Here is a 27,421-nt window from a genome sequence, read left to right as displayed (position 1 = left end):
TTTGAGATACTCAAAAAAGTAATCTAACTAACACATTACACGTGCCCCCAAACTTAATTGCAGATGGACCCGTCTACATGGATCCTTTCCTTTTTACCAAATTCCGAAATTTTATATCCAAAAGGGAAAGCTTAATTAGAGAATCAAAATTCCAGCCAACATTATTCATTTTCTTCAAGGAATAAGCGGAAACAATTTAATTTTTTCTTTATAGGATATACACGTGACAGCAATAAAATTGCTTATTTTTGGAATACCAAATAATACAAAGTCGAGAAAAAAATTATCTCGACGTGCTTTCAAAGTGTTGAATTACATTACGTGAATTATCTAATAAAAGGACTATTCGACTTATTGTTAAAAATGTCTATGAAATTTAATGACCACAAGATATAAATGTTTAATTTGCTATCATTATACTAGTTTTAAAAAAAGAGACAATAACAAAACATATTTATAATAATAACAAATCTAATATAATTTTATGAGTGAAAAGATAAATTTATACCGATCTTATTTGTATTATTATTTTTCACGTATTTAGTTCGAATAAATTCCATTGTTTCAAGTCTTTGCACTTTTTCAAAGGAAGTGACTTAGAATTGACTTTTGTGTGAACTTAGGATTCTAACTATTTAAATTGATGCTTTTCAGACTTGTGAAAATAAACTTAGTATGTTCCAAAATCTATTCAATCTATGAAATGATTAGTTATAATAGGTTCAAATTGATGATTGTAAGAGTTAAAATAACAAATTGATTGATCCCACTAGAAGCTTCTTTCTTCAAAACAAAGGTCAACTCCCCATCTTTGATTCAACATACTTAATAAGAAAATTGACCAAGTAAAAGTCCTACTAATAATTTTGTTTTTCATAGTTTCTTGGAAGGTTTCCACAGTATATTGGGGGGTAAGTTTCATGTCATTCTATGAGTGCACTAGTTTAATTTTCAAAGTTCTAATCATTCTATTTGTGTTTCAAATTAGATGCCTTTCACATGCATGCATTTACACTTAATGTCAAACTAATTATGGATGGTCAAATTTATTCATCTAGTAGTTTAAGGGCATTTGTGATCTTATCGTGAGCATATCGTTTTGTATTTGTCGTTATTTTTAAAAATAATAACAATATCATACTTAATATAATTTTATAAGTGAGCAAGTGGAGTTTAGAGAGAATGGGGTATATGCAATCCTTATCTCTATCTTCGTGTATTCTATTGCAGTCCTGCTCAACCTGAAGCCTTTAAACTTTAGCGTCAGTCTCCAAATCTCATGTATATTGTTAATTAACTCTATTTCATGTCTTGTCAATCAATACTATGTCATCTGCAATTAATATACATAATGGTACTTCCTCTTGAATATGTCGAGTTAGTTCATCCATCACTAAGGCAAATAAAAAAGGAGTGATGGAGGATCTTCAATGCAACCCCATCTCGATTTGGAAATGTTTCGAGTCTTTTCTCACTGTACTAACTCAAGTTTTGATGTATCATACATATCCTTAATCACTCTAATATATATTATAAGTACACATTTAGATTCCATAATTTCTCTCTCAAAAGTATATCACATATCTTTCTAGGTCAATGTAAACCATATGTATGGTTTTTTTCCTCCATTCATACTCCTCCAACAATATAGCTCCTTAGAAAGGTGAATGACTTCTGTTGTCGATTACCCAGACATGAATCTAAAAAGTAATTTTTGTTCAGAAATTATTTTTAAATATATTTGAAACTGTAACTTAACTTTAATTGTCGGCTTAAGAACTAATCATTCCACCTAATTTTTGTGCTAGTACCAAACATAGTGTAAGCATGACCAAGTATTGGGCCTTGGACGGTTTAGATCCAACAACAGAGCCCATTTCCCTACAAATTGGGCCAATCCTCAGCTGAAATTGGGCCAAATTTGCTATCTTAGAGAATTAATTGCACTGCGTGGCCCTTTTGAGAACACTCTTTAACTTTTGGTCACACTGTTTAAAAATTACACCCTAAATTTTAAATCTTTTCACATCTATCTATTTTAGATAAACAGAAAATAATTTTGACAAAGTCGCACTTCAGAGAGAATTTATAGGTAAACATACAAAAAAATAATTAATAATGACGTTCAGTCACATGTGGAACATTAAAGTTTAAACACGGCATATCTAATATAGGTAAACATACAAAAAAATAATTAATAAACTATATATATATATTACTCTATCTGCGTTCAACTTAAAAAAGTACCTTCCTAGGAGGGAATCAGTGAACGTTTATGTCAATATGAAGGCTATAACTAATATCATTAGTAGTAAGAGTTTTGAACTCAGTAGTTTTCGCCGTAAATATGGGTTACGCCCGTTGGACCAACCTGCTCAATACGTAATTTTAAGGGGTTAGAATTATTAAGAACGAGACCTTTTAGCCTGACCCATTAGACTCGAGCAATGTGGGTTGGGCCGTAAGATTTGTGTACATCATACCTCCTTAGACTTAATCTCATGGGACTACACTAGGAATTTTTTTTTTGTAGTATTTTAGATCGATTTTGGTTGAAACAACTTAATTCAGGAATATAATTTTATTGAGCTTGTTTGGAGAAAAAAATTCAAAGTAGATATATTCACTTTTAAAGGTTTGAGTGGAATCTAACTATTAATTTTTTTGAACCAGTAAAGCATTGAAAGTGAATTTTGAACATTAACATAAGTATAAAGATGAAAACAAATACTAACAATTACTTCACTCGTCTCATATTAATTGTCACATTTCTCTTTTACACGTCCTTTAAAAAATGGTAAATAAAATGTATTTCAATACTATTTTATCCTTAACATTTTCAACGTAATCAATATTATTTACCTTAAGAAAACAATTAATTATAAGAATAAAATGAAAACTAATAATTTTATAAATTAATAAATATATTTTTGATATAATATTTATATTTACAATTAATATGAGCTGTGTTGGAGAAAAAGTATGTTTGAAATTGGAAAGATGTTTCGTGGACCTTCGTCAAAATAGTTGGTCCAACATGTCGTTCCAAAGGAAAAAAGAATTATTCCATACTTTGCATTTGCATTAATAATATATACTCCCTTCCTTCCAATTTCCTTAAAATAATTATCATTTTAAAATACTAATAACGAATTGATTCTTAATATTAATAGGGTGAGCCTTTTTGTATAAAGTGACCAATGTGGTGATAGCTCAAGAAATATATTAGTCAAATTATTTTTAACATTAATGTTTTATTCAAGGGTGTGTAAAATTTTGACGAACACAATAATGAGAAAAATATCTAATTAGACATACATCCATACCATATATATTAATTCTATCTATACTTTCAAATAATGTCATATTTTACCATTAATTAAGAGTTTCTTACCATATATTAAGGAAGATACAATTTGATACATATATTTTGCTATCAAATATATTAAAATAGGGAGAGAGACAAAGGAAATGGAGAGAGAGATAGTTATGTATCTCAGATACATATGAGAGCGGCAAACAAGATATGAGGGATGCAAGCGGGATTTGTCTATGTATCCTACGAATTCACATAGATACAATGTATCTAGAATAAATTACATATAATTTTGACCCGATGTATCAAGAATCTGTATGTATCTGGACGCACCAAAAACTGATAAGATTCGTAATATTGAAAATTAGAATGTACTATAATTTTTTTTAAAAAATAATTGTGCCCTCCACCCACCCAACCAACCAATCAAACCTAACCAATGTGGTCAAGTATACAAAGAAAAAAATTTGGACCCATTCAGCACAAAGAACTTGTAAAAGGAAGTCTCATGGAAAGGCAAATAGTCAAACCAAAAGAAGAGTATAAAAGACTGGTAAAGCTCATTCTATTTTTTTCAAATTAAAATTCAAATACTACCTTTTTCTCAAGGAAAACTAAAATAAAAACTTTTGTGACTTGAGAAATGGGAAAGTACGTAGAGCTATTGGATGCTGGAATTAGAATTGTCGCTAGGTTCAATTCTCATTGTCCTCAAACATCGCGGATGTATTATCATCCTCCCATTCCTAACAAGCTTGATGAACATCAATATTCCGATGATCGCGATCTCCACCACCATAATTATGGTGTTTCTAGAGGTGGCGCGACTGGTGGGGGCGGCTCATCGGTGATGATGGGGTTATTTTTGTCAAAGAGGATTTATTGACACTATTGATTTATTTTTTTATACTGTATGCTAGACGCAATTCGTCAAACTATACTCACTAATTTTGTTCTTTATTCATTGTTATTTGTAATTAATTACAACGAAAACAAAGAAATTAAATTTACTATTTCAATTTATAGTGATCATTCCCACAACTCTGTTATTTTTATTTTCTTCTTTGTCATGCAATGTCACATTCAATATTTTTTTTAATTTGAATTTCTTCTTTATCGTGCCACTTTATACGACTTACTCATAATTACTTCCCCCCCTCTTTATCATGACTTCACACGACAAGGCTTATGATTCTCCTCACTTTTTTGTTTCATAGACAATCTCGGCTCATATTTTAAAAATATTTTTATGCATATTCACAAACGTCTATAACATAAAGAAATTTTTTGCACACAAATTTTATGTCTTCCCACGATACAATATACTAGTACCAAGCTCACCAAAAAAGATGAAAAAGCACATAAACAACACGAAACATCTTAGATATAAGTTATAACAAATGTTTGAAATTGGATAAATATTTCGTGGAAAAGCAAGAATGAATAAGTCAACACCGTTGTGAGTTTTGAGGACCTTCATGTGTAATAGTCAAATTTCTTGGTCCAACATGACGTTCCAAAGGAAAAATTGAATTATTCCATACTTTTAAATTGCATTAATAATCTAATCTCCCTTCCATCCAGTTTCCTTGGCATTTTTAAATACAACGAATTGATTCTTAATATTAATAGACTTATCTAATATATATGTGTTTGAAAATTTGTGACTACAAAATATGTTCACTTTAAATTGGGAATCTACAAAGTGTGTTCAATTTCAATTAGGATTCTTGGAAGCTCTCAACCCTAAATCAGGTTCTAGATAAAGGCCTCGAGGCCCCTAACCCAGCCCCGCCTCGAGGCCCAACGCCCCGCCCCGACCCCAAGGCACCGTGCCTCGAGGCCCTCCGCCCTGCTTGGCCCCAGCCCCGAGGCAGCGGGCCTCGAGACCCCCGCCCCGTCCCAGCCTCGAGGCATCGGTCCCCGAACGAAAATGACGTGTTATAACGAGGTGCAACTGTGTCACGACCCAAAAAATGACGTGATGACACTTGTCTATTCCCACCAAGACAAGTCAGCCTCAACCTAACGAACGAAAGAAATGCCAAAAGATAAAGCAAAAACAAGATAAAAGCAGAAAAACTTATTCATTCTGTTAACACTGAAAACATGGTTGTTATGTGTACATGTCTCTAATACAAATTCATAGAATATTCATAGAGAGATCAAAATCAATCATTCTAGTTCGAGAAATACGCCACTAACGGTCCTTGAATCATGAATAAATCTCATGAGAGAAGAATCAAGGTAGGAACAGAATTGTACTCACAATCTTGATCATAAAATCATGTTTCTTCATATTTTATTTGTGATTGCAATTTATTTTCTATCACTTTAAAATTTGTTGCAAACAATGTAATATGTTGATGAGAGTCCGAAGAGACTAGTTAATAATTTTTCAAAATACCTATGTTAGTGAAAGATATAAAAATTTGTACTATTTTTTTTTTTCAATCGTCATTTAAAAAAAAAAAAAAAGAGAGCAAATAGAGCATCATTTTGCAGCTTAAAAACGTTGACTACGTGTAATATATTTTGTTAATTAATAGTGCCTTCCACCCACCCACCTACCCAACCAATCAAACCTACCAATATAGCCAAATATACAAAGAACAAAGAAGTGGACTCATTCAGTCCTTTTATAATTATTAATCAAAAGAACTTTAGGAATCAATTAATTCAACAACGTGTAAAAGGAACGCTCATGGAAACACAAACAATCAAACAAAAAAAAGACTATATAAGACCAATAAGGCTCATTCATTTTTTCTCAAATTAAACATAAATCCTTAAAAAAAAATTATCAAAGAAATTAAAATAGAGTGATTTTGAAGTTTAAGTGAATTGAGAAATGGGGAAGTACGTAGAACTATTGGATGCTGGAATTAGACTTGCAGCTAGGTTCAATTCTCACTGTCCCCAAACATCGCGAATGTATTATCATCCTCCCACTCCTAGCAAGCTTGATGAACAACAATACTCCAATGACCACGATCTCCACCACCATAATTACGATGTTTCTAGAGGCGGTGCGACTGGTGGAGGCTCATCGGCGATGATGGGTTTATTTTTGTCAAAGAGGATTTATTGACACTAGTGATCATTTCATTCTTTATACTCACTAATTTTGTTCTTTATTTATTGCTAATTGTAATTAATTACAAGGAAAACAAACAAATTAAACCAATTGTTTAAATGAGTTATTGTTCACTACTTTAAATATTGAAGCTGAATTTCCAAAAAAGACAACGATTTTGGAGATTAACCAAAAGGGACAAAGAGTGGAGTCCTGGAGATAAATGAATTCCATTGATGGTCACACAAACGATTTTGGTCATTTACTTGTAGTTTACATTCCAACAACTCTAATATTTTTATTTTCTTCTTGTCGTGCACTGTCACACGACTTACATTTTCGAAAGAAAAAATTCTTTCTCAACTTACTGAATACTGCCATTCATGTTTTCCTCTCTTTGTCGTGCCACTTCACACGACAAGGCATAAGATTCTCATCACTTTTGTTTCATAGATAATCTCAGCTCATATTTTAAAAATGTTTTTATGCATATTCACAAACGTCTATTAAGTAAAGAAGCATACAAGATTTTACATCTTTCCACGATACAATATACTAGTACCAGCCTACCAGGCTCACCAAAAATGATCAAAAGGCACATAAACAACACGAAACATAATATAAAACACAAGCAAATCAAAATTACTATATATAGAGAGAGAAAGCGCATATATAGTTTAATGAGCATATTATGCATTTAACATTAGGGATATTTCTAATTATAACCAACTCCTCCCTTTATTCTAGAAAATGTTTTCTTGGAAAATAAGTGGGTCTCTTACTTGTTTTCTAATGTTTGGTAAGTAAGCAAGAAAATATTATCCTAGTATTTAGGATATGTTATCTAGCAAAATTTTATGGATGCAGGTAGGGATGGAGAGCGGGAGTTCTAGTGGCAGGGGGTCGGATGGTCAAAGGATGAAGGGTGGAGGTGGAGGTGGGGGTGGGGAGGAGACAATAAACTTGGAACGTCACTTATGCAACTTGCTTTCCCTACTTCTATTAGGAAAGTTATTTTCCTCATTTTAATGAGTTTATTTTCCTAAAGTCCTAACCAAACATAGAAAAATTAAAAAACATTTTTCCGAAAATATTTTCATCCTGACCAAGCACACAAATGTATTTGATTAGTCTTTATAACCCCTCCAATCCCAAAACTTTTGGGGTTGTCCATGTTTACTCTAAGTTAGTATTGTGGTGTAAATTGCAATTGTAAGGGTCTTTATCTAAGAGGCCTTTATATTCTTGTCTAATGAAAAAGTATAGCATAGTAAATTTTAATTCTTTCTCATTTTATTGGTGCTTGTTACTAGTTTGGTCCTATGCTACACTAACCAACCCATAATAATTTGGACTTTTCATATCCTTGTCTTGTTTTCTATATACAAGTTGATGGAAACGATTAGATATGTGGGATTCCTAATTTTTGTCAAGTCCTAATCAAGTATGAATAAAGATGGAAAAAAAAAATATATATATATAGGAACGTGTATGGTATAAAGATTTTCATGTGCAGCTTTATATTTCAAATAAATAGTACTACTCCATAGGGATATGGTCGGGTTGGTTCGGCTTTTTCAAATATCAAATCAAATTATTTGTGTTGGATTTTTAAATCTATAAACCAAACCAAACCAAACCAATAAAAATCGGGTTTTTCAACTTCGGATTTTTTCCGGAAAAGTATTCATACAAACATATAATTTACTTGTACTTCAAATATTTCTTTAGTCCTACCAAAATACAACTATCTAAGGTGTTTCTTAAGAAAATAACACAAAATATTATATGAGTAATGATACTAAAATATCCAACAAAAAATAATAATAATGAAATCGCATAAAACAAATATTGCAAATTAACAAGTCATAATGAAAATGATCATAATTTAAAAGTACTAAATCATGCTAAAATAAGTTTAATAAGTATTAGTTACATGACTAAATATTAAAGGAAATTAAAATTAGATTATGTATTTGAATAAACCAATGTAAAACCATAGAACAAATATTCAATATTATTGTCATTCTTAGTGTTGAATTGATTTTTTTTCCTTTAGTATTAATTAAATTTTGATCTAAGCTTTATTATAATTACCAATATCTGTGGACTATAATCTTTATTGAACCATTTAGAATTCTAAGTTTCAAACTTGAAATAATAATATATTAAAAGATAAAAACTATGAAAAAGTATAAGAAATATTTAAAAATTATATCAAAGTAAATATTTTTATGTATAAAATAAAAATTTAAAATTATATATATAATGTCGGATTGGTTTGGTCTCGGGTTGATTTTTTTTAGTTAAAACCAAACCAACCCAAATATAGTCGGGTTTTTTTTTTCAATACCAAACCAAGTCAAACCAACCACTAGTCGAAATTTTTTTCTTGGTTTGACTCAGTTTGCGGTTTGGTTCGATTTTCGATTTGGTTTTGTACACCAATACTCCTATATATCTGTTGGTTGAAGTTTGGACCACTCTTCTCATCCTTATACTTGGCCTCTTCATGTCTTTTTTTCGTTCTCTTTTACTTGTTCACTTTAAGTAGCTAAGGGCCATTGATTAGGGCATATAGCCTAGGCCTTTGTGTTATCCAAAAGAATCAGTATATGAAGGAGAATATAAACCTTAGCCTCCGAATTGCCAAATGAAGAAATGATGCATATTGTTCTTATATACAAAAGATTATAAAAGATAATATTAGATTACTTGTACATTTTGCATTTTTCTTCTAATTCCTTTAAAATGTTAATTAAATGTTTATTTTATTAAGTTATTCTTATTGATGGTATTACTTTGAATTAAATCTGAATTTAAATTATTATTTTTTGATTTGCTAAATGGACAAATAAAAGAAAATGAAAGAGTTAATTAAGGAATTGTTGATGTATTTTACCTTTATATTTTGCACCTTCATTTTTCATTTATAAACTTTGATTCAATTGTTTTTTACTACAAAGGGTTGGAGCTAGGGTGTCACGGGTCGGTTATTAATCAAAATCAAAATAAAATAAGCTTAATCGGTTTTAAAATTATCAAAATCAAACCAAACAAAATATAATATACATTTATCGATTTCGGTTCGATCGGGTTCGGTTATTCGATTATTAACCATACATAAAAATAAAAGAAACAATTCATCCAAAACATGAAAAAAAATGACAATAGTCCATTCAAATCGAAAAATAGTTGAAATAACTAACATTACAGAACTTTCTATCACTGAATTTACTATAAATAGAGTTTCGAAATTCACTATTTTGGCCTAAAAGGAAGAGACAATGACATTTTCAGTCACACAAAAAATTGTCATAGACACTCATATACAAGAAACCAATAAGATAAATGTTCTCACCATGGGCTTTTTGCTTTCATAAGTAAATTACAAATAAATTTTGATGAAAACACATATAAGATCTTTAAAATTGTTTATAAAAATAATATATTATGTATGTATAATAATAAAATTTATATAGTATATAATTTATCGGTTGGGTTCGGTTATTTCTTTGAATTTTTCGAACAAAATCATAATCAAACCAAACACTATTGATTTTTAAAAATCTAAAATCAAACAAAAATCAAATCCAAATAAAATCAATTTATTTAATCGATTTGATTCATATTTTTAATTTAGATCGACTTTTATTCAAACCGTGAACACCCCTGATCGGAGCCAATCTTGCTTACAAAAGGTTTTTTAATATGTTGGTAGATCTATTCCTCATCTCAATGGTTGCGTGGAATCTTCAAATTTAAAAATAATGCAATTGGCATAAATTTGTTGAGAATAAACCAAACACAAGTTGAACACCTTATGCCAATTGGACCAAAGCATCTCACTTTCTTTTTTAATTAGCATCTTTATTATTGCAATCAATGAATGTTGGCTTTCAAAATAAGTTGTTGTATATTCCCTTGTTCATATTAATCGATGTATAATGGTAAGTTTTTGGGATGACTTGAGTAGTAATAAACTAATGTTTAGGGTAAAATAGGAAAAGTAATTATTTTTTCAAAATATATTAAAAATAACTAGTAAAAATGAAAAATTTAACATAGAAATACTTGACACAAGTAAAAATGAACGAAAAGAATAATTTGAGATAACTATTTATAGTAAGGTAAATGACTAATATGGAAAGGAAGGAGTACATCTCAAGACTTGGAAATTACGTCCTCCTCCGTTTACTTGTACTATTTGTCCACTTTAAATTTTGCATGCTTCTTAAGAAAGAACGATTAATACGAATAGTTTACCATAGTAATATATATTAATGGGATAAGGGTCTGAAAAATACCTCAACATTGGTCGAATTTATTGTTGCGATACTAAACTTTCATGAGGACCTATTACCTCCTTAGACTATTTAATACCGTATTTTTTACCCCTGAACTATTCAACCAAAGTTGAGGTAAAAATATGATATTTATCTACACGTAAACATAACTCATAAGTAGGTGTTACTAACCAAAATCATTGTCTTTCTTACATTGGGGGTAAGAAATGACAGTAAATCAATTTAATGGTTCTAGTGAGAATAAATCCTTAGAAACTTGCGTCACATGTAACATATTTCCTTTTTCAAGAACACAAAAATGGATCATTAAAGGATGAGGTGCAGTAAATGAGGTTATTTCTTTCTTAATTAGAGGTTTCGTAGGTCAGTTTTGAGTATGAAAAAATCATAATAAGTAGTGCTAGTTATCCCCCAAAAGGGGCCTTACCTGATACAAATCTAAATTAGTCGGACTATTGAAAGAAAAAGGAAGGAAAAATAGGGATGTGATATTTTGTCAATGAATTTTGTCAAGTATTTGCTTAAATTCTTTCTAGAATATTGTATTGTTTTGGACGGTATGAAAATGATTATAAAACATATCTCCTCAATCTCAATAACATATTAGCATTGTTATATAATATATACTACTATTATTTGACTTTTGAGATTAGTGATATTCTTCATCATTTATTAAGAGCCTATACTTTTTGGGCAGACTAAAATAGATAATAGGATGGAATATTGTGTTGTGTATTTGACTATTTGTTTGGCTTAGAGAAACACATATTTTTATTTATAAAAAAGTTAGGGAGGGAGGGCAAATCTTATCATATAAATTTCGAGGGAGGTAATAAATGGCAATAGGACAACCCAAGTGGCTATTAGGAAATGACCGTTAATACCAAGTGAGCAGTAACTAAGAAAGCGTCTGAACATATATTTTTGACAAGCTATTTATGAATGAAGTTATATTATGTGTTTGACTATATGTAATTTTTGAAAATTTATTTGACTTTTTAAAGAAATATGATTTATACTCATTAGTTTACATTATTGTTTTATAATTAATATGTTTTGTGATAAAAATTAAATTCATAGTTTACTTTTATACAAAGAGCATCCATTTTTTATGTTTACATTACTCTTTCAAGTTCTATGGAACAAGAGTCAAATAAAAATTAAAAAATTAATAAAAAATATATTGGTCAAATGTAATTTTTTTCTTAAGCACGGTAACAATCCTTATCATAACAACTAAAAAAGAAACGGACAATTATGTCATAATTTTTCAAGTGGAGGTGATAATAAATGACAATAACACTAAGTAGATGGAGTTTGTAGCAAATAATAATTATTAATACCCTAGTTGCATATCTAACTTTTGTAACTGAAAAAGAAAAAGTAAAAAACTCAAATCACTATATATAATGCCTCTCACGCCTCTTATTTTCCTCAACTCTCTCTTCTATCCCCAAATTTTATGGGATCCGATATTTGGGACGCTTTCTAAACCCTTTTGTCTTTTTCTTCTGGTTTTCCTTTCATCTCTCTTTTGAATCGTTTTTGCAGAATCATCGAGAGAGAGAAAGATGAGTAAGTATGTGGAGCTGTTGGATACCGGAGTGAGAATGGTGGCTAGATTCAATTCTCATTGTCCTCAAACTTCCCGTATGTACTACCATCCTCCCGCCAGGCACGATGAAGATCACCACCAAATCACCGGCGGAGATGGCGGGAAGAACCACCAGATTGGAGTCTCCGGCGGTGAAAAAGTGTCCGGTGTGAGATTTGGGAGTGTTGTTGCTAAGATGGGAACTGATAGCAATGATTTCATTCTTTTTACTGTAGTTTAATTAACCATATCATTGTTTTTGAATGCTCGACGGCGATATTTATTATACACTTGAGAATTTATTTTGATGTGTTTTTTTTTTCTGAGGCTTTTTTTTGCTTTCGTTAATTTTTATTTTTTTTGTTTCTGAGTATCTGATCTGGCATTCGAAGCATGTTTTATTTTATTTATATCCCTTGAAATAATCTTTGATAGGAAGCGCTCGATTAAAAATTAAAGATTGCCTTATAAAGTAGGTATAACTTTTCTTTCCCCTTCAATGTCTTGCGTGAAGTTACAGCATTATTATCCTCTTTATTTGGGGTGGGGATGAAATTTTTAGGCGTTTAATCACTATTTTTTCTTGCAAAATAAGTGCAGTTTTAAATTATTTCATATTCATGATTATTTTATTTTTACTAATTGATAGGATCTTAAATCTATTTATTTATGTTATAAATATGTTTGTATTATAGTAAATTTCTATTTCTTTGAAAAAAAAGTTAAGGAATTTTAGTTGGGAACCAGATTAGTTTTTGGGGATTTTCCTACATTGTAATTCATTAACACATTCACTCTATTTTTTGAACGAAAAAGTTAAATACTTTTTTTATTTGTTAAAAATAAAAAGTAAAGTAGAAATCAAATTAAGAGATATTTGAGATGCTTCAATTTTTAGGCGTTTATTCACTTTTTTTTTTCTCTTTCCAAATAAGTGTTGTTTTAAATTATTTCACATTTATTATTATTTTACTTTATTAATTGATAGGATTTTAAATATATTTATTTATGTTATAAAAATATTTGTACTCTAGTGAATTTCTATTACCCTATTTGGAATAATTATTATTTTTGTTTTAATTTCTAAAGACTTATTTTGAGACAGGTTTTTTTTTTTTTTTAACTAAAGGAATATTTACTTTGAGACCGGGGAAATATTAATTAAATATTTGATATACTCATTTTATAAATCAAATTTTAGATTTTCTCAAAAATATATATTTTATACTTGATAAATTTTGTTAAAAAGCTACTCAATTCAAGTACGGAAACAATTCTACATCTAACGATTTTCAAATAGAGGTATTTCTGTTATAACGTTTATAAAAAAGTGGAATAATACCTTTCCGACGCAAGTTTTTAACTTCTCAAATAAGCAAAATTATTTTGCCTAAAATAATTTAAATTTATTTATTGTAATGAAGGTAGGTGGTATATATTAGTCCAGAGGGAAAGCCAGGATAAAAGTTTGAGGGTTATAAATTTCATTTAGAACTGTCAATTAATTTTATTAGGGATTCACAAATTAATATACATATATATTTAATCAATTTTCTAGTACAAATACAAGGTCTGCAGAAAAACTATTGGATTCGTTCGAATCCATAAATCTCCACCTAACTCCGCCTCAGTATATTACATAAAAAAAATGTTTATAGTAATGTGTTCAAAGGTGAAGCAGGTAAAAGTCGAAACATTCAATAGATGAAATTCATCATCTACATAAACAAATGACCCAAGTTGCAATTCTAATTTAGAGTGTGTTTGGTACGTAATATTTTTTATTTTTAAAAAATATTAGGTTAGTCAATGTAAAAAATTATTTTTCTTAATTAGGAAAATAATTTCTATAGTAGAAACAGAAAAAAAATTTGTGACTTTCTAGTTGTTACGCTTCACATGCACATAATTTTTCCCAAAATTCTTTTTAATCCCAAACTCGCACGCAAATAATCGCCTAGATTATATATAAATATTTTTTAAAATAATATATTTTATTTGCTTACCCGATACTAAACAAAAATACAAAGTAGGTAAAATATTTATTTTCAAGAAAATATTTCACTTAAAATGATATTTTTACCGTGTGAACAAAATCCTTGAAAAATCATCGGCATTTATCATCTAGTAAATGCTATATTGGACCAAACTATTATTTTGGTCAAATAATGAAAAGTAGGAAAAAAAGAGAAGCCAGAGAATTAAATGGTAAGTTATTTAAAGATACAAAAATTTATTATTACTCCTTCCATTCTTTTTTATGTCATACTAACTATAAATAGTTGATCTATAATACTTGTCATTTTATAGAAATTAATATATTCTTTCTATTTTATCTTTGTGAGTTATTAACTTTGAAAATATATATCGACCAACATAGAAAAATTAAGTAAATAATTCAGGTTCATTGGTCAAATTAATTAATCAAAACAAATTAATTCATATTCATTGATTGAAAAGTCTACTTAAAAAAAAAGTTAAATAATGATAGAATAGTAAACTTACTTAATTTCTTAATATACGTAAAATAAAAAATGGTGAGATATAAATAGGAATAATGAGAGTATTATTTTTTTTTCCTTTTTACTTTAAGCAAATTTATATTTTATATTTTTATTTATTTCATGACGCAATTATTATACAAGCAACTAAAAATTATAAATAAAATAAAAGTGAAATAAATAAATAGAAAGCGACTTAACGTGCGCCGCGGCGGACATTTCACGTTTACAGCAAAGGTTTTACGCGGTTTCAGTAGAGAGAGAGGAAAAATATTTTTTCATTTTAGCCCTTGTACTAATCTATTTTAATATCTGCTCCTCCATTTATTCTGAATTTCCATTTCGTCCCTGTATGTTTAATCAATTACACTTTTTCCCCCTTTAGAATAAAATTCTATGGCGTTGGTATTCTTTTCCCACTTATTTAATTTTGAAACTTACTTTTTTTCGCGTAAGAAGTTTTCAAAGTCATATAGGAAGCATCTTTATATTTTATTTTTATCATGTTGTTATAGGGATATGTATAATTTTTATAAAACAGTGTCAATATTTAAGAAGTGAATTTAAATTGTTGACATAATTTAGTACATTATTATATCTAATTGCTTCAAAAATTTTGTATTCGTGATAACCTCGTTAGAGATATTATATATTTAATCTTCAGTCTCTTGTTTATTCTTCTGTCCCTAATTACTTGTCTATTTTTTCTTTTTTAATTATCCTTAATTACTTGTCCATTTTGACAAATCAAGAAAGAACAGTTTTTTTTACTTATTATATCCTCAATTAATTACTTTGAAAAATGTAAAACTTTTTGAAAATCTTAAATTTTTAATTCACTCACTTCATAATTAATAGGGGTAAAATTATAAATTCACTATGTCAATCATTGTTTTCTTAATAGTGTGTAAATTCAAAAGTGGACAAGTAATTAGTAACAGAAGGCATATATTTTTAAAACAAAATAGTTTAGAGGGTGTTCGGATTGAATTAAAAGTTGGTCAAACCTACTTTTAATTCAGTTTTTGACTTTCAAATGTTTGACAAATATAAAAATAACCTAAAATAAGTCAAAAATGTTTTAAAATAAGTTAGGAAGTGTTTGACAAGGTTAAAATAATTTAAAATGATTTTCAAATGACTTAAAATAAGTCAAAAATCAAAAGTAAATCACTACCTACTTTTTATTTTTTGACTCAACAGTCATTTAAATTTGACTTAAAAACTACTTTTTTAAGTCAATTCAAACGACTATTTACATAATTGTTAGTATAAAAAAAATAGGGTGAATAATTACAACACATCTTAAACAAGTTGTCAGCAAGGACATTCTCATGCATGTGTTTTTTTTTATTTTACTTTTTATTCGAATAATTAATTAATTTAAATTTATATCGGAAAAGACTTTCACTCGGGAGATAGCATTTTCTATAAAAAAAAATTATATTAAAAGCTCGAACCTAAATTTTTTAATTAGGATAAAAATTATCATTGCACCGCATCTTTTTAGCGGTGTGCATGTGCCTTTTTATTACTAGATAAGTATACCCGTGCTAAGCATGGGCCCAACATGTTGCATTTTGAAATAACTTTTTAATTTGCTACAAGTATTTTGAGATGTATTAATCGAATTTAAACAATTTACTTGATATTATTTGTGTCAATAAGAAACAATTTCTCAATTCAAGATCAAAATAAGAAACATTAGATAGAAAGACTTTGTAGAACTACATCTTCATAAAGAAGACACTTTTATAAACTCTAGGAAGAATTTAATCTCAAAGAATACAGAAATAATACAAAATTATCTCATAAATCAAATACTACAAGACATTTATAAACTACCTGTCACTATTAAGTTGTTTTCAGAAAGCTTCTTTACCTGCAAGTCATCAAAACTTTGATCATATTTTGGATTCAAATAAGTAAATTATGGAATAGTAAAAGACTATTTTCTATAGCTTCTAAAACTTCCCACCAGCCTAGCTATGGACTAAATTTAAAAGAAATCTATAACTCTAACCTTTTCAAAATTTAAAGAATTGTCAACCTCAGATCATGTGAAAGTCAGAAAAGATCTTGTGAAGAAAAAACAATATTCAGTTAGATTGATTCTTTATTTTCTACAATTGTTTGTAGTTGAGATAAAAGCAAATTTTTATTGTGTAAGAATAGGAGATGAAGCAACAAAAACACCAATTTTGATGCACTATATATGTTCAAAAATATGATGTTGTTGTATTAAAAAAAAATCAATGCACCAATTGACTGATTTATCCTTGGTCGTCCATCCTTCACATTTCTATATACTTAACTTAAAATAAAATAGAAATTAAGGAGAAATGGAGAACAACATACTATCCTCTTTAATTCCGATATTATTTTTATTTTTCTTCTGATCAATTTATTCTTTATACTAATGTTTAGACAAAGTATCTAAAGTTTCTTTTGAATTTGTTATGAATTATTAGTTGCATATTTAAATTATCACTATTTTAAATTATTTTTATAAATCTAGTTATTTGTCCCAAATTAAGTATTTCTTTAGCTCATCATGTGTATTGAGATAAATGATAAATATAAGGGATTGTTTAGTAAATTATTCCTATTTATTAGTATTTCTCAACAATTGATGAACACTATTAAAAATAAGTTATTTAAGGATATAGTTGAAAATAATTATTTATTTTTGTCTCAATTTTCTAAAGTGAGTTATTTTAAGAAAATTATTTTTTTGCTAAAACGATACTTGTTTTGAGATGAGAAAGTAGGTTCTATCTTTCTCTCTCGCCTGAAATAAGAAGAAATAAGCAATTGTAATAAATAAATCATTATAGTATATGAATACGAGGTTATTAACGTTGAAAAATAGTTTACTTTAGTAGCTACATTTAGGAGGTAAACACTATCAAATTGTCAAGATAATAATTAAAATTACTTATTTAAACTGCCGTGACAATAATTAAAATTACTTATCTAAACGTGCAATTAATAATGAGTAAATTTTAGGTTTAGCAAACATAAAAATCATATTTGTATTCTATAGCTATAGTTTGTATAATTGCACTCCATAGCAAATTTTAATATGTATATTTCGGTATACATATACATTAAAAATATGTATTTGGATCTATTTGTATATTTCGGTATACAAATGGATCCTGCATTTGTATATTTTGGTATACAAATGGGTTATGCATTTGTATATTTTGATCTATTTGTATATTTCGGTATACAAATGGGTTCTGCATTTGTATATTTCGGTATACAAATGGATCCTACATTTGTATATTTCGGTATACAAATGGGTCCTGCATTTGTATATTTCAGTCTATTTGTATATTTCGGCATACAAATGATATGGCAAAAAACATGAAATGTTTGATGTGAATTACAAATAAAAGAAACTATGGCTATAACATTTAATTTGAATTAATAGTTTGTTATTTCATACAATTTTCCTATTAATAATTAATGTCAAATTACGCAAGATCTTTAAGTATTCTATCTAATTTTATGTTAGTTATAGTACTTTCTTATTATTACTTTTAAAGGTTAATTATAAACGGATTTTAAATTTGTTCTATACTTATTTTAATATTTGAACATAGATTAGTACCAATAGTATAAATTTTAAGGGATTTTTCCAAAAATATACAATTTATACACATTGTTATACACCTTATACATAATTATACACATTTCACATCATTAAGATTTAAAAATTCAATACAAATAATTTGATTTGATTTAATATTTGAAAACCCAAAAAATCAACCCGGTCCATATATACCCCAAGTTTGTATAATGATGCACATGACATACAATAATTTATATTTATCAACTCTCAAGAAGAACAACAGAATGTATCACCTTAATGCCATTGTCATATATTTAGCAAAAGGCCCAACTTTATCAACAGCATATTTTTCAGAACAACAATCAATGGCAAAACTAGCAACAATTAGGAGTTCAGAACAACAACAAATGGCAAAAATGGTGACAAACAAGCAACGCAAGAACAACAAATAGCCCCCAATCCCCAAGCGAAAAACGAAACAACCTTTGATTAGCCTGGCCATGTAAGTTCAAGGTCAAGAATCTCAAAGATTTGCTAACTAAAGCAATGAAGCTAAGTCAAATATTACTGTGAGTCTGAAATTGGCTTGCGAACCAAGAAGAAATACATCGGTGTGAAGATCCCTTTCCTGAAAGGACAACGACAGGTTTTAAAGGTTAATATATCATAACGTTCGATATTTACTAATATGTATGTATATGAAGTAGAGTCATTATCTTACTTGGCACCACCAACAAGACCTTCTGCAGCTTTTTCTAAGAAAGCTTGAACCCTTTGACTACCTTTAGGAGCTACTCCCACGTATTCAAGTGCCGACACCTAACAAAACATTTAAGGGATCGTTTAGTTTATGCTCTCCTTACGCAAAGGATGGTAATGCATGCATGACTTGTTATGAAATCAACTAATAATAATACATGAACTGTTATATAGGACAGACCAACTGTTATCTAAAGTATTGCTAATACATAAAAGACCACATCATCCAATATATAATTATTTTTTTACAAATCACCATATAAGTAACGAAGTTAGTGACAGGGCGTTTGGCGTTCAGTATTGAATTCAGCATAGGTCATGTAGCCTAATCTTGTAGTATGGTATTAATTAAAGTGGCAAAGTTTGAAAGGCACAGGGTTTTGAAAAGAAAGGTGAACTCTTCAAACGTTTGTGTCAATGAAACTTTTGGCCTAAGACAATCTATAACATTTGTGTGTCTACAAGAGCTTTCTCAAGCGTAAAATGGGAAGTTCAAGTTAAATTGTTTGCAAATATAGAAAGCTAATGGAATACAAACAGAATATTGCCACAGAAGCAGGATATCTCATACTTCAAAACAAAACGGATCCTTCAGGTCTTTCTTCCAACTCTTAACATTGAATTAATTGGGATGTCAAAGTTATCCAACCTCCCATACAGGTCTACAGATGAACCATCAAAAAACAAAAAGAGATAGCTTTGTAAGAAATCTTACCAGATTTCTGGTGAAAAGTCTGCCAACTGCTGTTAGGCGGAAGCTACTGAATGAGAAGTGACTTGTATCTAAAGGCATGTACCATGAAACAGGTGAGTCCTCAGCGAGATCCTTATCCCACACAACCTACATATCATTGACAAGTAGAATTTTAGTAATCAAATGGCAAAGAGCAATCAAATGCTTAATAATATTATTAGAAGAAAAGGACTTAAAACTTACTTCAAAACCAGCTTTTCTCGCTGCTTCTAGGCACTGTTGTGTCGATCGAATCTCCGGGAGACCATTTCCGAGCTCAATTTCTTCCTATGGCCAATAAACAACTAAGATAAGTCTAAATATCCAACAAATAAACACAAAAACGCACAGAAACAGTCCAATAAATTGATAAATGACTTCAAAAATTTAAGATTCACCTTGATCCTTTTCTGCTCTTCATTATTTGGATTGTATGCATCAGTCATGCACCACTCATACACAGCAAAGCACTGACCAGGCTTCAGCACCCTATAGATCTCTCTATAGCATCCAACCTGACAAAAATCAGATGTATTAAAACAAATTAGAAGAATACAATTGTATGAATCAGGTCATGCACTGCATATACATAGCAAAGCAAGTGGTTTAAAAAACACAAAGTTAAAATTGAACACAGTAAAAATATACACACCGGATCTGGTGCATGGCAGGTAGCTTCTATTGCGTATACTGCATCAAAGCTATTGTCAGGGAATGGCATTTTCATGAAATCACCCTGCATAGACACCAAATGACTATCAAGCACTGCACAGGCAGTTCAAAGGAGATTGACTTGATCTGCCAGTTTACTACCTTTACAAAGTTGCAAGTTTGATCCAATCCCACCTTGCGGTTCAACACCTGCAGAGTAAAGGGTGTTAGACAACTACTCGGAAAAAAATAAAAATTCCAACCATTTAAAAAGGAAGAGCAACATAGTCATCCTTCTTGTTTTTGTATATTGACCAGAATACTAGATGACATGTGATCTTATCCAAGTACAATCAAGTTTCTGACGAAAGTAAACAGGTCCTACATGCTTCAATTGTGTTCTAATTTGTTATAGATCGTCAGAATAACAACAGGCAATCTCTGCCTAATTACATCACCTCTTGCAACAGATAGTTTTACAAACAGAACCAGGGAGCAAGTAAATACCTGTCCCCTAGATATCTGATATTCATTGTTGTTGAGGCCTGTAACTGATGTAGAGCTGCATGATTTACAATAAAAATGATGAGACTCTACAGAAATTGCTATGTAAGATAGGCAGATTACCATAAGTAAATTCACAGATCAAGTTATATACAATTTACCACTATTAGAAGTAAAAAGAAGCAGGTGAGGAATTTGCAGGCCTTGTTACGTGCTTTAGTTGTGTCAATTAAAAATGTTAAACTCAAAAGCTTTGTGAACACTCTAACAAGCACCTAAATGAACAAGCATTCCTTTTGTTGTGTTCCCAACTTCCAAATGTTCAGTACAGACATTCAACCTCAGCTTTGATAGAGTGTCTATGCATAACTTAGCTAAAGATAGGAAATTGAATGTACAAAGTTTAAGTCTAAAGAGTCATGAGATGAGTGGCAGTTGCCAAACAAGTGCACACCAATAGCCTAATGTTCATCCTACCACTCGCCATGGGATAATGTGGGATATACACTTAGAGGAAACACATGAAAGAGACAGGCTAAACTGCCATCATGAGGATCCATTATATTGGTTGCGTGGCAGGGTTGGCATTATATAGCATGATGCAATATGGAATTTCATCAAATTTCAATTGAATAATCACCCAGTAAAGGATAAAGTGGAATATGGGGCCCAAATGATAGTGGGAGCTCAATAATTCAAAAAATATCTTCATTCACCTGAATCGAGCAATTTCTCTTAATGGCCCTCCAATTCCACATCCTACATCCAAGACCTGCAGTCATAATCTCGGTTTCAACAGGTAATTTGGAGCAGTAATATAAGGCAAGTACTTCATTATGTCTTCTTTTTCATTAATGATAATATATGCAAGCCAAACCTTTTGTCCTGGTTTCAATCCCAATTGCAAGGCAAGGAAGTGCTCATGCCTCTTAATGCTTTCCTGGAGTGATTCTCCTTTCCATCTGCAGGCAATGTGATCGAAATAGTAAGTAATAACTAAGTGACCAAAATCTAACATTCATTCACTTATGTATGAATGGACCAAGATAAACAAACCTGGGTGCAAAATGGAATGACTCTCCCCAGCCGTATTCATAGAAGCTGGTGCAAAGATCATAGTATTTGTTTACCTGAATATAAGATGTATTACTAATTTAGCAGTTACACCAGATTACATAATTGTGCTTCAACGAAATGTACATGAATACTATATGTTAAGCAAGACAGTGAACTGATTGGAGGATAAAAGCTTCAATAGCAAAATCAATCTATCATCAGCCAATAATCCTCAATCTCAAACAGTTGGGGTAGGCCACATGCATCCTCCATAGCCGTTCCACTCTATTCAGATCCATTTCATTGCAATTTGCAATATTGATATAATAAGGAGATTCTCTAAATCCTCATACCGAGTTGAAAAAGGTTTGTGGCAACTGGCAAACATCAGATCAATGTAAGTGTAAATACAACAACTGTCTTAATTCTAACCAGCAGGTATTGCTAGTACCACCTATGTAGAATTTCACTTCGTGTAATGATCTTAACAACTCTATTCATAGCAACTTTGACATGAATATCCTTTGAGTTATAATTCTTGTAAGCTTTTTGCTGGTGCGCAGGAGGAAGAACAATGCGAGGACTTGCATAACAAAACTAAGCCATATCAATTCCAAGGGATTGCTGGTTTATTGATACAGCTTTTCTCCAACTTACTTTAGATTTACACTAATCCCATTTTTGCACTATCAGTCATCGTAGTAATAGACCCTGTTTGGTGCATTTAGAGTTTATGTAAGACATGAGTACATGACTAAACTATATCTGCTGTAACCCTAATCCAACATCAATCCAGATCTTTAGTCTCGAAAATTTTGCCTTTTCCTCAAATATAAGAACTTATTTTCTCACTAAAAGCAGAGTTCTAGGTTCCAAAATGCAGAAAAGTGACAATATACTTGAAAGCTGAAACGAAAGAGTCTTTGTCTAGGAGAAATTAGTTTCCTATATTTCACCTCCAACTAAAACCAATAGTATTTGCTACCTCAAAAACCTTCACGATCACCATAGCTTTAGTATTTCCCATAAATATCAATAATTTAGCTTAAGGAGCAAAAATAAAAGAAAAGGAGTTGTCTGTCTACATTTATCCAAACAAAAAAATGTGTTCTCTTTGTTCATTTTGTTCAGCAAAATCAAATCTAAGAGTCAGGAGCAAGGTGTAAAAATCATTTTTTTTCCTTCTCTTTCGTAAACCAATACACCCCTGCTCTCAAAGGGATAATGAAGTTATAAGATTGATAGAATGTCTCTCACCATGTCAGTGTAGTTATCCTTTCTCTCGTCTTCTTCACCTCCATAATAACCATGGTACTTCTCATACCTAAAGCATTTGACAAAAATTTCAAATCAACAAATACAATTCTAAAAGCCAGAAGGTTAGCAATCATACAAGAAAAAGGAAGAAGGAAAAAAGGGAAGTCAACTGCAACTAAGAAATTGGCTGGTAGCAGATATTTGGCATCCATTTCTAGTTTTAGGACACTAACAGAGGATTCATATGTTCATTTATTTGACTACAAATGATCCAAGAACCTTCAAAAACAGAGATATCCACACATGTCAAAGAAACTCTCTTTAAGAGATCCACCAAGTTGATTATCATTTAGAGTTAAATCAACCGTCAAGGTTTTAGTTATGCATATATTAGTTATTTCAATGTATACTTGGTGTGTTGTATAAAGCGCTGAGTTCTATACTCCCATAGCAACTAAAATGCTACGAAACATGATATTAATTATGCAGATTTTAATACATAAATAATTCACTTCCTAACCGTCCACCAAACTTAAGAGTTTCTCTATTTTTTATTACTAGAAAACCAATAAATAATACCACTTCACCCCTTTGGATAAAAACAAATGAAAGAAGAAAGGAGAATACATTTTTTTATACTCAACAAAGAAAACAGGCATTTAATAACATGAATACAAAACAGGACAGCAGAGTAACTTACTCCCAAAAAAGATCTATCCTATCACCATAAATATATATATAAAAAATATTGTGGGCACCAAGGACCCAAGTAAAAAATAAGTCAAAAATATAGCTTCCAATTCAAATTTTCTTGTACTTTAAAAATTGTGTTGTCAGTGAAACATTCTTAACTTATCCAACACTAGGTACATAATGTTGGCACAACAGAATCTTTGACGAAAATGACAGATCAGCATCACAAACTCCATTTACAACAAGTTATATGCATAACACAAAAATAAAATTGGATCTACAGTAGTAATCAACAAAAAGAAGCCTCTATGATCCAGCCCAATCAAAATACATAACTTCTTAACCCTAACAGATCAATCAATCTAAACAAACCTCACATAAAGTTAAGACTTAAAACCCATGAAAAATATATGATAAAAATTGAATCTTTTTAAAGAAAAAGAAAAGATGGCCACTTTTTTTTGTTTTTCCTTTTGAGGGGTTGCATACAAAATTCAGATTTTTAGCTTCTAAACCTTAAAGGGTTCATCTTTTTTTCTCTTTTTGAGGGGTTGATTAAGATTTCTACCAAAAAAAGAGGTAAACAGAGGGAGATGTATATACTTGTCAACAGCTGAGAGAACGTCATCCTTGCCAATTCTTCCTCCAACCCCAAATGCCAGATCAAAAGCCCCTTGTTTTGACATCTCTTTTTCCCAAATCACAAGATCTAAAAACAAGATTAAAGAAACCCCATTGATGAAATCAATAAAAGAGAGTTTTACATGAAATTAACAACAATGCAGAAGAAAGAAAAGAAAAGAAGAAAGCTTACAGCTTTAAGATGGGAAAATGGAAATGCCAAAACGGAGACGGATCCTAGAAAAAGCAAATATGCTGGAAACAACTACAACAACAACTCATATATATGCCTAATGCCAGCACTCAAAAATTGAAAGACACCATAACAGGAGTGGGGGTTCGTGGCCACGTCAGATATATCTAACCACGTCTCTTTCACTCATCTTTAGGGCCCGGTTCATCATGCGAATCACTACAAATTTCAAATTAAAGACGAGGGCGTGAGTCGAGACGCTTTAGATGTGACTAATGTTTGGTTGGATAAAATGTTTTTCAAATTAACTCATTATCCTCAAATTTAAGAAAAATAATTTTCTTTTAAAAATTAAGAAAAATATTTTCCAAAACTTTCACACAACTTCAAATTGCATTTTTTTTGTTGAAAAAAACAAATTTACAGAAATGTATATGTCATAATTTTATACATTTTGCCGTACTAGAAATGTATGTGTCGTACTACATAAGAGCGTGAGTCGAGACGCTTTATGTCGAACTAGATAAGGGATAAGTTCCAATCATGGTTACAAGTCATATAATGTCATAATTTTATAAAAGAAATTTCAATACTATCAATTTTCAGGCATGATTATCTGAAAATAAAATTATGACAAGTTATTTTATTGTTTATTTATTAATTTTAGAAAAAATATTACAATATGAAAATTATGATTGCATAAAGTATAAATATTATTACACCAATAATTAAAAAATTAAGTTTAATAACAAAAATTACTTGAAAATAATAAAATCAAAATTAACGTCCAAGACATACCTTTTTACATTCAGGAGTTACGCTTTTATGTCCAGTACTTACATCTTATGGGTCTACACATTTAATTTACGTTTTAGAGTGTTTTAGTATGTCTTGTTTGGGTTCGCACGAAAACGTCTTTGAAAATACTCGCTTTTTGTTTGGACAAGTAATTTGAAGTTCTTAAATTAAAGAAATTTCAATACTATCAATTTTCAGGCATGATTATCTGAAAATAAAATTATGACAAGTTATTTTATTGTTTATTTATTAATTTTAGAAAAAATATTACAATATGAAAATTATGATTGCATAAAGTATAAATATTATTACACCAATAATTAAAAAATTAAGTTTAATAACAAAAATTACTTGAAAATAATAAAATCAAAATTAACGTCCAAGACATACCTTTTTACATTCAGGAGTTACGCTTTTATGTCCAGTACTTACATCTTATGGGTCTACACATTTAATTTACGTTTTAGAGTGTTTTAGTATGTCTTGTTTGGGTTCGCACGAAAACGTCTTTGAAAATACTCGCTTTTTGTTTGGACAAGTAATTTGAAGTTCTTAAATTAAATCCCCTCCCCCCCCCCATAAAATGAAAATTCTTTGTGAAAATTATATTTAAACAATTGTTCAATTTTTATACAATCTTATTATATAAGCAAATCATAATTCAAAAATACGATATCTAAATATTCTAAGAAGGCATATTATTGACTAATCACATATATTCATATGCTTTTTATACATAAATACTTGTGAATTTAAATTTTCAAACATACATATTTTTAAATGATTAACTAATCAGAAATAATAATAATAATAATTATTTATTCTTTAATATAATTTTTTGCAAGAAACAAACATGGGCCAATTTTTTTGAAACTTTTGAATAGCAAGTCTTCTTTATTTCTTTTTACAAAATATATACTTATAAATAAAATTTAATATTTAAAAATTTAAAATTTTAACTCCAAATCACATATTCAAACACTAGTAACAAAATTATATGTCCATATGCAAGTTTAATTTTTCCATTTGTCCATCTTTATTTTATTACTTTGGTCTATATTGCCGCTTTGGATTTTACTTTGAAACCGTACATGTAATCTAGAAAAAGAAAAAAATATATATTTATATTAGAAATAATGTAACTAAGGGTGGATCCAAAAATAAAGTGAAAGATTCTCGAAAATTCGATAATTTTTAAAATATTTATATGATTTTTTTATTAAATACATATAAAAATGGTAATAAAAGCATATCCTTTGAACAACTGGAATTTGAGTGGGTAATAGTGTTGACTAGATATCCAACTTTAAATAGGGAAAATGGGCAAGCAAAGAGCTGGCCAATGGACCACATATAGAAAGGGTACATAAAAAAAGTAAAATAGTCAAATACTAGGCCAGCTAAAGACTATTCATCAAGATTTTTAAGATGTAAAATTGTTAATATATACATGGCAAAATGAATAAATATATTTCTAAATTATTGTAAATGGCATATGATATCCTTCGCTATATTTTTGGGACATTTATGTCCCTGTCGTTCAAAAACTAAAGAATATATGTGTTTCACTCTAACGGAAGACTAAATAGGGACGTGGTGCAATCTTATCCGTCAATCCGATATTTAATAAATATCGAATCAATGAATAAGATTATGACACGTGTATGTCTGTTAGTATAAATGATATATATGCTTTAATTTTTAGACGACAAAAGCACCAATATCTCAAAAGTATGAGGAAGAGTATCGAACACCATATGCTTTAAAAAGTTATTTAGACTC

General features: G+C 29.8%; 2 protein-coding genes across 3 annotated transcripts in view; one reads left to right on the top strand and one right to left on the bottom strand.

The window, feature by feature from the left end:
* LOC125814861 (phenylacetaldehyde reductase-like) overlaps positions 1 to 27,421 on the top strand; it is a 147,533-nt gene that overhangs the window by 71,910 nt on the left and 48,202 nt on the right. The window lies entirely within an intron of this gene.
* Positions 18,617 to 24,757, bottom strand: LOC125814860 (cycloartenol-C-24-methyltransferase 1). The gene is made up of 13 exons (XM_049494308.1): positions 24,631 to 24,757; positions 23,335 to 23,401; positions 22,078 to 22,151; positions 21,899 to 21,983; positions 21,738 to 21,793; positions 21,025 to 21,079; positions 20,680 to 20,727; positions 20,519 to 20,602; positions 20,265 to 20,381; positions 20,071 to 20,154; positions 19,849 to 19,974; positions 19,096 to 19,193; positions 18,617 to 19,002 (listed from the first exon to the last, which is right to left on the bottom strand). Exons 1-13 carry the CDS (start codon positions 24,711 to 24,713, stop codon positions 18,939 to 18,941), a joined length of 1,041 nt encoding a protein of 346 aa, XP_049350265.1. The 5' UTR covers positions 24,714 to 24,757; the 3' UTR covers positions 18,617 to 18,938.

Source organism: Solanum verrucosum, unplaced genomic scaffold, assembly GCF_900185275.1.
Source record: "Solanum verrucosum unplaced genomic scaffold, falcon-dt-bn FXZP01000034.1, whole genome shotgun sequence".
Taxonomy (NCBI): domain Eukaryota; kingdom Viridiplantae; phylum Streptophyta; class Magnoliopsida; order Solanales; family Solanaceae; genus Solanum; species Solanum verrucosum.
Note: the sequence above shows the minus strand (reverse complement) of the source record. Positions and strands in the feature narration are given on the sequence as shown.